A 12,036-nucleotide genomic window follows, 5' to 3' on the forward strand; every position below is an offset into this window, starting at 1 on the left:
AGTAGAGCATTGTTAGTACCTATTATAGTGATTCTTGAAACACTGAGATGACTGAAACAAGATACTTTTTTACTGGTTGTGTTAATAAAAATTGTGGATAACACATAATTAAACTCACTAACCATAGAATTCTGCGGTGATCAAATTATTCAAAAGCAACACACCATCTGATCCGTCTAGCAGGCTTTTTGGAGTCTTGGAGTAGAGATAGTGAACCATATGCTTTCTACCATACATTGATGCCACAATGACAGGAAGGGAGTTCTGGTCAGTAATTCCTTTTTTTATAGTAACCAACTTGTCATTCTTTTCCACCATTGCTTTAGCCAATTTTATTTTTTCGGTTATCGCAGCAAGAGATAGAGGAGTGGCACCAAAGTCATTGCTAAGTTCTAATCCTTCTTTGGGCATCTTCTTCACTAAGTCTAGTGCAATATCTATTTTTCCAGAGAGGATTGCAATATGGAGAGCTGTATCTCCATGTGAAGATACACGTGTTGTTGTAGCTTTGGGGTCCTCCTTAAGGATCTTATTCACTTCTTTGATGTCATCATCCTCAATAGCGTTGTATAGGTCTTCATATAGATGGTGGTCTTTTGCCCCTGTGAACAATATCATACGTTTTAGAATAAAACGGAGGTGAATTATTACAATACAAAAGGCTTACAAAAATGACAAACTACTTCACTAGATACATCTTGATCTTGTTTAAGTATAACCTCAGGATGTTGTGATGGGCTAGAACCCATTTCAGCCAAATGTTCCCAAGCAAATTTAGCAGAGACATGCGTATTCTTCTTGTACTTGGAGTAAGCTTGTGATCCACAGGCGAGTTGAATAGCATGCAAAGCCTGAGCGTTCTTCCTTTGCCATTCTTGTGGTTCGTCTTCCTCCTCAGATTTTGCATCTCTAGAGATCACATCCCATAAGCCTTGACCAACTAGATAACTTTTCAAACATGTTTTCCAAAACTCATAGTTTTCTTCTTTGAATACTTCTAGTACAATCCCATTCGTAGTCATAGTTTGCTTACCTTATGTTTTTAAACAAGTAAAGTGTTTATTAAAAAAGAAATGATGACATGTCATCAGTGGCAGATGTTAGAAAAGGAAAATATTGCAGAGAAAATTATGGGTCAGTTAACATCATTCCCATGTTTATCAAAAAACAGCCTCACTGCTAGCTCATAGCTCCTCAAATTCCGTCATCAGAGTTATTGTTTTTCCTTTTATAGTTTCCTTGTATAGCCTATAAATAAAGGCTTCTTCTTCTTTGTAAAAACACAACAGAAACATATCAATAAAATGCAATCACCTCTGATTATCATTGTTATCATGGTATCAGAGCAGTGAGAGATCCTCATAACATTGCTCATCATCTACCTTTCTTGGCCACCATGTTTGATGACGGCGGCCTGGTCAGAAACGATGACCTCTCAACCCAAATAGCCAAACATTCTCAAAAACAGCCTTAACACCCAAACCACAAATCACAAACTATCCGACAGCATACAAATCAGTATCAAACTAAACAGCCAGAACTATGCCCTTTGGGCAAGAATGATTCGAGTAGCTATTGGCGGAAAATCAAAAGCCCTACTTTCTCACCTCTCTGGAAACCCACCAGACCAAACAGACGAAAAATACGAACAATGGGAACAAGATGACCTTGTGGTATTTTCGTGGCTCATTCAAAACATCGAACCCTCGCTGGCTAGCAACCTAACCGAGTTCCCTACAGCAAAAACACTGTGGGATGCTCTGGTGGTCACGTATAGCAGCGGAAAAGACAAGTTTCAGACGTTCGATTTACATGTCAAAGCCAATGAATTTAAGCAGAATGGCCTACCACTTGAAGATTTCTGGATAGTGTTGCAAGGAATCTGGGGTGAGATTGAAAGACGAGATCCAAATCCGATGACCTGCGCCGCTGACATTACTGCTTATAACACCATTAGGGCAGAACAAAAACTTTTCCAGTTTTTGAATGCCCTAGACCAAAAATTTGATCCCATAAAAAGAGAAATTCTGAGATGGGATCCCCTTCCAACGGCGGAGGCGGCTTATGCCGCTGTTAGGAAACAAACGGCTCATCAAAACATTCTCAGAACCGGCTCCTCCCCGTCACAGGGCATTGTTGCCGCTCTCGTCACCACCGAGAAAGAAGGTGTCGGGTATGCCACACAATGCAGGCCCATCATGAAGTCATCCGGAATCCCCACACGGGTTGACAAATCCAAGCTCAAATGTACTCATTGTGGCATGATCAAACATACGAAGGAACAGTGTTTCCGGTTGGTGGGTTATCCGGAGTGGTGGAGTGATGGTCATAAGAAAGGGAAGAAAGATGAAGGGGAGGCGTCCGCCACCAAGGGCAACCCGAAGGCTACCGGCGGCGACGTAGACAACCAAACAGGTGCCTTCATGGCTGTGGCGGCTGATCCTGTGGAAGAAGATACAGGTGATATTGTAGATAAGGGGTTATTTTATAACCCTTCAAAAGTTCTTTTGACTTTTACAAAAACCACCCCCAAGTTACAAGTAATAAAACAAATTATACAAATATTGGAAAGGTCAATATGGCAATAAACCATGATAAACCCGGGTCTTGGATTTTCGATTGTGGTGCCACTGACACCATGACATATGACCCTTCCGATATTTGTGTTACCTCAAAACCCCGAAGAACGCATATACAAGCCGCAAACGGGGAAGTTATCCCAGTAAAAGGAGGGGGCACAATCGAATTATCACCCATGTTGAGATTACCAAATTGTCTTTATATTCCATCCCTTTCTCACAAACTTTTATCTATAAGTCATGTGACAAAGGAGTTGAATTGCACACTTCTAATGCATCCCACTTTTGTATACTACAGGACATCAGGACGGGAATGATTATTGGACGTGGCACTGAACGACATAGGTTGTATTATGTAGATGAAGTGACTCAACAAGGTACTGCAACGTTGGCTCATGGAACTACAGACAGGGAGGCATGGTTGTGGCATAGGAGACTTGGACACCCATCCTCTGGTTATTTACATTACCTATTTCCTAAACTCTTTCGTTCAAATGAATCATTAAAATGTGAAACTTGTGTTTTTGCCAAAAGTCATAGGCACACCTTTAAACCAAATAATACTAGAGTTGATCATCCTTTTGATTTAATTCATTCTAATGTGTGGGGTCCTGCACCAATTAACGGGGGGCAAAATTTTCGATACTTTCTTTTATTTGTTGATGATTGTACTCGTATGTCTTGGACTTATTTCTTGACACACAAATCCGAAGTATTTGATAAATTCGTTATGTTTCATACCATGATCAAAACCCAATTTCAACGAGACATTAAAGTTCTTCGGTCCGATAATGGAGGCGAATTTATTAACACCTCCATGAAAAAAAATTTCCAAACTAAAGGAGTGATTCACCAAACCTCTTGTCGACATACTCCAGAGCAAAATGGAGTTGCCAAACGAAAAAATCATATTCTTTTAGAAATAACCCGAGCCCTCATAATCGAATCACATGTCCCGACTTCATTTTGGCCAGAAGCCCTCGCCACAGCAAGATACCTCATCAATCGACTTCCTACAATGATCCTTAAATTTAAAACCCCACTGCAGATACTATCCGAATACACCAACATACCTCCTATCCTTACCCTAGAACCTCGCGTATTTGGATGCTCTGTCTTTGTCCACATACCTAAGAATGAACGAACCAAAATTGATCCCTGTGCTGAAAAATGTGTATTCGTGGGATATGGTATTGACCAGAAGGGGTATCGGTGTTACAATCCAAAGAAACGTCACATATACACTACAATGGATTGTGACTTCCTTGAAACCGAATACTTTTACCTCACCCAACACACTGGTCAGGGGGAGAGAGAAAGTAATGACACATTGAGTTGGCTGACGAGGATATCATCATCATCAGAAAAAGTCACTCACAGTACCCAAGTTGAGTCACCTCCATCTACAGAGCCTACAGTCAGTGTCACTGAACATGATCTTCCTAACCAGATGTCTGAGGTAACTACTTCTCAAGAAACCAATAATATTCATACTAATGTTTTTAATACTAATGATGCTGGTGGTTTTGAGAATGTTGCTGATCATGATAACCACGAAGAAACAACTAAAACCAATTTGTCACCCGAGGAACAACTTCCAAGTATAATTGAAGAATCAACAGGGAGGTATGTCCTACCACAAAGGGCCAACATTGGTGTTCCCCCAAAGAGATACTCCCCTGAGAAAGAAAGTCACCGCTCTAGATACCCCATGGCAAACGTTGCCAAAGGAAACCTGACGAAAGAAGCAAAAGGGTTTAGGTCTGCTTTTCTCTCTGAAGAAACCCCAACCTCTATCAAGGAAGCGTTGGAATCAAAGAATTGGAAAGAGGCAATGAAATCAGAGATGGATGCTCTAAAGAAAAATGAGACATGGGAAAAATGTGTCCTTCCTCCTGGAAAAAAAAACCCGTGGGATGTCGCTGGGTGTTCACTACGAAATATAAGCCAGATGGGACGATTGAACGGTATAAAGCCCGGTTGGTGGCTAAGGGGTATACTCAAACTTATGGGATTGATTACTCCGAAACCTTCTCTCCCGTTGCCAAAATCGACACAATTAGAGTCCTTTTTTCAATAGCAGCAAATGAAAATTGGCCTCTCCATCAATTTGACGTAAAAAACGCCTTCTTGCATGGCGAGCTAAAAGAAGAGGTGTATATGGAAGCTCCTCCTGGATTTACAGAGAACTTTAAAGATGGTGAAGTTTGTCATCTTAAGAAGTCTCTCTATGGGTTGAAACAATCCTCTAGAGCATGGTTTGGGAGGTTCACTATGGCAATGAAAAAATATGGCTTCAAACAAAGTAATTCTGATCATACTCAGTTTCTTAAGCGACGGGGTAAGCTGGTAACATGTCTGATTATTTATGTTGATGACATGATTATTACGGGAAATGACGAAGAGGAGATGAAGAGATTAAAAGAAAGTCTATTCACCGAATTTGAGATGAAAGACTTGGGCAGACTTAAATATTTCTTGGGAATCGAAGTCCTTAGGTCTAAACAAGGAATTTTCATTTGTCAGAAAAAATATATTCTTGACTTATTGGCAGAAACAGGAATGACTGACTGTAAACCTGTGGATACCCCAATGATAGCAAATCTGAAACTTTGTATGGAGGAAGGAGCAGTTCTAGCAGATAAAGAGAGATACCAACGGTTAGTGGGAAAGCTAATATACCTTTCTCACACCCGCCCTGACATTGCATATGCTGTGGGAATGGTTAGTCAATTCATGCACCAACCACAAGTTTCCCACATGGAAGCAGTATGGAGGATTATTAAGTATCTTAAGGGGACAGTTGGCCATGGAGTTTTGTTTAAATCACATGGGCATCTAAAGATTCAAGGATACACTAATGCAGATTGGACAGGGGACAAAGGAGATCGAAGGTCAACCTCTGGTTACTTTACTCTGGTTGGAGGGAATCTTGTCACATGGAGAAGTAAAAAACAAAAGGTGGTTGCTCTATCAAGTGCTGAGGCAGAGTTCAGAGGGATTGCACGAGGTCTAGCTGAGATACTCTGGATGCAAAAACTCTTAGTTGAGATTGGTTTCTCACAAAATGAAGCTACTAAGATCATGTGTGACAATGAAGCAGCTATACAAATCTCTGAAAATCCAGTGCAACATGACAGGACTAAACATGTGGAGGTTGACAAACATTTCATTAAGGAAAAATTGGAGGTAAAGATCATAGAACTGTTTTTTGTCCGATCCGAAGACCATCTAGCCGACATTTTAACAAAAGCCACAAGTGGAAGAATCTTTGCAAAATGTTTGGACAAGTTGAATATTGGTGATCTCACTATTCAACTTGAGGGGGAGTGTTAGAAAAGTAAAATATTGCAGAGAAAATTATGCGTCAGTTAACATCATTCCCATGTTTATCAAAAAACAGTCTCAATGCCAGCTCATAGCTCCTCAAATTCTGTCATCAGAGTTATTGTTTTTCCTTTTATAGTTTCCTTGTATAGCCTATAAATAAAGGCTGCTTCTTCTTTGTAAAAACACAATAGAAACATATCAATAAAATGCAATCACCTCTGATTATCATTGTTATCAGCGGACTCAGAAAATATTTTTTGTGGGTGCGTACGAGGGGTTTAACCAAATTTTCAAGTGGTGAGATCGAGATTTTGCCCTATAAAATATACAAAATTTTTGTTAAAGAGGTGCACCCGTCCACTCAGCGCTCTACCTAGGTCCGCCCCTGCATCTAATAACTATAGACATACTTGTTTTTTTTTTACAAAATGGATAATCACTTTTAGTCCACTGCAAAAGAAAAATGCTAGAAATAATAGCCTAATAAATGCTAGAAATAATAAGGCTATAAGAAGTAAGGAGGTTAGAAATCAGTGTCTATTTTAGATATTGCTTGCTTTTGGATATATTTATTTTTAACCGGTTAAAGTCATTGGGTGTACCTATTGGCACACCAATGTGCCTATATGCACACCAAAAAGTGTATTTTGTCTTATATGCACACCCTGTAGTGTCGAGCTGTGCCCAAAGCGTGGCGTATTGGTCCGGTCAACCAGACAAAGACTGACGGGTCTGTTGACCGGACCAAAACGCCGAGCTTTGGCCGTGTTTTGGTCCTGTCAACCACCAAAACGTCGAGTTTTGGCCGCGTTTTGGTCCTGTCAACCAGACCGGATATCAGTCTTTTGTCTGGTTGACCGGACCAAAACGCCGAGCTTTGGCCGCGTTTTGGTCCTGTCAACCAGACCGGGTGTCAGTCTTTTGTCTGGTTGACAGGACCAAAACGCGGCCAAAGCTCGGCGTTTTGGTCCAGTCAACAGACTAGTCAGACACCCGTCAAGCTTTGTCTGGTTAACCGGTCCAAAACGCCACGTTTTGAACACAACTCAACACTGCAAAGTGTGCATATAAAATAAAAAATGACCTTTTTGAGGTCGCTATCTACACACTTGATAGTTTGAGCCTTTGGAAAAACAATAGGTCAACATGTCTAGCTATTTTGGTGATTTGCCCGGAAAAAGTTATAGTAGTAAGTAGGAACCCTGACAGATCAAGAACACATAGGTCAAATCCCAAAGAAAATAAATGTGTTTTGAAAATTCAAAGGAACTGAGGTTACTTGGCTAAGTTATACTAGGATGGAACATATTTACAAATTAAAGTGCTTCACATAAATTGATACAACTGTGACACTTTAGTACGTTATGTTATATACAAAAATTAGGAAGTATGTGTCAAGAAACGAAAATCTTGTGAAAAATATGTTGCTATTAATGTCATTATCCGTATTAACAATTATCAATCTTTGACACAATCAGAATAACGATCACAACAAATTTAGTAGAAAGAATAGTTAAAATATATCACTAGGACGTCACTGTTTGATACAAGAAAATAGAACTATCACATATATAGCAGGACATCACAGTTCGATACAAGAAAATAGAATATAACTGAACATTTAAACATATAAGGTTAATATCATATAGAAGCTCAACGGTCTACAATATTAATAGGAAGAATATACTTACAATGATTTTGTGTATTCTTAACGTCCGCTTTGATGATAGTCCTAGTAACAAATTAAACAAATTTATATACATCAGTAAAAAGCATTCTTGAAGACAAAAGAAGGCTTCTTTAACCTCGCCCCAAGTGATTCTTAAGATATCATAGGTGTTTAATTGATTATACAAGCCTAAAGATTCTCTCTTCTTTTTTTATTTCCTCTCTTTATGTCATGGACATCACATGAGAAACACAGTAGTGACAAGGCCAAGAAGAAAACAAAGATACGCTGCTTTATAAGAGTAAACGGAATGGTTGCAGGAGCATGATTCGGGATGGAGATTTTGGATGGGGTAATTAATCACCAAAATAACTGGACCTAAGTTTTTATTATAAGAAATGTGGTCATTTTGCACTTAAAAACTAGAAAAATTCAAAAAGAGTAGATCAAAGAAGGCAATATAAGCGGAGCCATCTAAACCAACTAAATTTTAGCCAATACAAAAATCTATAGAAAGTAAAGCGGATCCCAAAACAAACCAATAATATCATAAGACGTGTGGTGGGTCGTTTACGTTTTTAAGCAGTTTAATTTTCTACTAATTTGGTTTCTCTAATAACTTGTGTTTGCTAGCTTACAAAAAAAAACTATATACGTAGTTGTGTTTAATTTTTTTCGAGACATCCTCATAAATATTTTGTTGAAAACGGATTTGTGTTTGAAATTGAGTAATATTTTATATGATGCGCGGGAACCGTACAGGTGTTGTGACGAACGTAACCGATGCCGACCGAACAACATCGACATCGCTAACGGTGTCAATGTAATCGAAACCGACACCAATAAAATAACATAGTTTTTTTCTGTCAATATATATATATATATATATATATATATATATATATAGGATTAGGTTCAAACGTGAACAAAATCCCAAGAGTGAACTGCGTGAACTGATTTGGGCTCTTAATTTTTATGATCTTGAGATTAAAGTGAGTGGCAAGATGGTAATTATTTGGTTAATTTTTTTCATTTAATTAAATACAAAAAGGGTATATGTGTAATTTTAATCTTAAATTGATTGCATAAATCTCTCACAAATCAAGTAATCAATTATCCTCTTAAATTGATTGCATAAATCTCTCACAAATCAAATCAATGACTAGGAGAGATGTAACTTAATTTAATTACTAAAATAATTATTTGTTTAAATGCGATGTACACATGTGTATTCTGATTTTGCCCTCTTTTTAATGCGATGTACACATGTGTATATCGTCTGTTTTTGTGATATCTCAGAATTCTTTTTGTATTGAATATTGATGTACACCTGTGAATTACTCTACACATATGTACGATGTTGAGTACACATGTGTACTGTTCTATTTATATCCATGTACACATGTGTATATCGTTGAAATACGAAGGTTACGTGGATCTTAAAAATCAAAATCTGAATTCTGTTGATGAAATCTGAAATAAAAATTAAAATTGAAATTTGGTGATTTGTTTTTTGTTTCGATAATTATCTTATTAATAAATAAACATAATGTGGATAATGAATTTAAATTAGGAAAGATGTAACTTAATTCAATTATTAAAATAATGATTTAAATCTAATTTTTTATGTAATTACAATCCTACCCTTAACAACTAAAAAGGAAATCAAGGGTCCATATCTGTTCACGCAGTTCACTCTTGGAAGGTTGTTCACGCTGGAACCCTACCCTATATATATATATATATATATATATATGTATATATATATATACGAGTGAATTGCACTTTTTGTCCTTTTCAAACGATGTCCTTTGTGTTTAAAATTGATAATTTTTGTATTTAATGTTTCAAAATTGTGCACGTTATGTCCTTTAACGCTAACTCAGTTAATTTTTTTGGTTATGTCAGATCACATAAGGATATTTTAGTCTTTTTACCTGTTTATTAAAAAAGATATTAACAAATAAAACAAAAATAGGTTTAAAAAATCTAATATAATATAGAAATATATATTTATTTATAATATAGAGTGAATTGCAAGTTTTGTCCTTTATCTTTAGGTCATTTTGCAAGTTTTGTCCTTTATGTTTAAATTTGACGAGTTTTGTCCTTTATGTTTGAAAATCAAGCACGTTTTACCCTTTGGGGCAAAACGTGCTTGATTTTTAAGGACAAAACGTGCTTGATTTTTTAAACATAAAGGACAAAACGTGCTTGATTTTTAAACATAAAGGACAAAACGTGCTTGATTTTTAAGGCCCAAAGGGTAAAACGTGCTTGATTTTTAAACATAAAGGACAAAACTCGTCAAATTTAAACATAAAGGACAAAACTTGCAAAATGGCCTAAAGATAAAGGACAAAACTTGCAATTCACTCTATAATATATGTATATTCTATATATAAGAAAAAAAACAAAAACTAAATTTTCCCCGTTCTCTCTCTACCCCTCTGGCCCCCTCTCTCTCCATCTCTCTCCACCACCAACAACCATCACTCTCAACCTCCACCGCCACTACCAACAACCACGACTTCAACCTTACCACCAAACCTCCACCGCCACCACCCTCAACCTCACCACCAAACCTCCAATGCCACCAACAACCACCACTCTCAACACCACCATTAAACTGCCACCACCTCCAACACCATCACCAACATCACCACCAAACTGTCGCTGCACAAACCGCCATGCTACCACTGCAAAACAACCGCCCAATAACAACCACCACGCCACTATTGCCGTCGATAACCCTGCCGACAGCCACCTGAAACCAACACAAACCCTCTCTCCGACGGACCTCAATGTTGAAACCTACACCAACACTTAACTCATATTATCCCTTTCAATCTCTTTTCAAATAAACATGAAGAATCACACCTAGGGTTTTCGCTTTTCAAAAAATCAACAACTGGTCAATCAGAATGGGGGGTTTTTGAAGAGGGTGTTGTGGGGTTTTTAAAATTTTAGATCCTTTGTGGTTTCGATCAGATTGGGGGGTTTTGAATTGTTTCTTTTAGTGCATCTTCTTTTTCAGCCTTGTTGGTTCTGAATGGTAATAGAGGTTGATCATGTTGTCTGTGGTGTTAATGCAACATGTTTAGTATCATTTTATAGAGAGAGGAAGTTAAGGGTTGGTCATGTTTGTTCATAGTGTTTCATATGTGATCAAATTGAAGAGAGAGTGGGGGAGGGGGAGAGGACAGTGAGAGATGGGGAATAAAATGATTTTAGTAATATATATATATATATATATATATATATATATATATATATATATATATATATATATATATATATGGGAAAGATAAATCGAAAACCCATGTGAGTTGAGAAAACCCAAATAAACCCTATGTAACATTTTTATTTTTTTCTAAAAAAATAGGATATGTAATATAAATGTACACGGACCTATTTATGAAAAAAAATGAAAAAAACGCTTACTATTTTTTAAAAAAAAATGTTGAAAATTTATATGTTACATTTTTTTTGGACATACATATTATGTAACCTGAAATTTTGTAACATTTTTTTAAAAGAAACTACTTGGTGTTTTTTTGTGTTTCTTTTTTTAAAATGTTCAAGTATATGTATATTACATTTCCTATTTTTTTTAGAAATGTATCTTGAGTTTACATGGTTTTTTTACAAAGGTTTTCTGAGTTTTCTCAACTCAAGTGGGTTTTCGATTTATCCTTCCCCTATATATATATATATATATATATATATATATATATATATATATATATATATATATATATATATATATATATATATATATATAATGTAAGTATCTATAGAAAACCCACTTTAATTTAGAAAACTCGGGAAACTCAAAGCTCCCGATGTTTTTTTTTCTTGAAAAAATTTACACATGTTATATACATGTTTTTAAGGGTTTTGGGCAAAAAAAAATCAAAAAAGCGCCGAGTAGATATTTAAAAAAAAAATAAACAAGTTTTGGTGTAACACATGTTACAAATATGTCAGATGAATGTAACATGTGTTACACCAAAACTTGTTTATTTTTTTTAAAAATATCTACTCGGCGCTTTTTTGATTTTTTTTACCAAAACCCTTAAAAACATGTATATAACATGTGTAAATTTTTTCAAGAAAAAAAAACATTGGGAGCTTTGAGTTTCCCGGGTTTTCTAAATTAAAGTGGGTTTTCTATAGTCCATGAAAGATTAAGTGACAAAAATACCATCGACGTTACATGTAAAAGTTATTTACAAAATAGTCCATGAAAGATTAAGTGACAAAAATACCATCATGTGCCTTGCAAAAAGGACATAATGTGCAACATTTTAAAACATTAAGTACAAAAGTCGTTAATTTTAAACACAAAGGACATCACTTGAAAACGGGTATAAAGATAAAGGACAAAATTTGGAATACTCTCTCTCTCTCTCTCTCTCTCTCTCGCTCTCTCTCTCTCTCTCTCTCTCGCTTTAT

The 12,036-nt window shown here is 36.5% G+C and overlaps 1 protein-coding gene across 1 annotated transcript; it reads right to left on the reverse strand.

Annotated features, from left to right (window-relative positions):
- Nucleotides 1-117: 117 nt before the first annotated feature.
- On the reverse strand, nucleotides 118-1,022 carry LOC110888590. The gene is made up of 2 exons (XM_022136110.1): nucleotides 668-1,022; nucleotides 118-602 (listed from the first exon to the last, which is right to left on the reverse strand). The coding sequence occupies exons 1-2, from the start codon at nucleotides 1,020-1,022 to the stop codon at nucleotides 118-120; spliced, it is 840 nt and encodes a 279-aa protein (XP_021991802.1).
- Between the last annotated feature and the right edge of the window lie 11,014 nt (nucleotides 1,023-12,036).

Source organism: Helianthus annuus, chromosome 4 (genome assembly GCF_002127325.2).
Source record: "Helianthus annuus cultivar XRQ/B chromosome 4, HanXRQr2.0-SUNRISE, whole genome shotgun sequence".
NCBI lineage: Eukaryota > Viridiplantae > Streptophyta > Magnoliopsida > Asterales > Asteraceae > Helianthus > Helianthus annuus.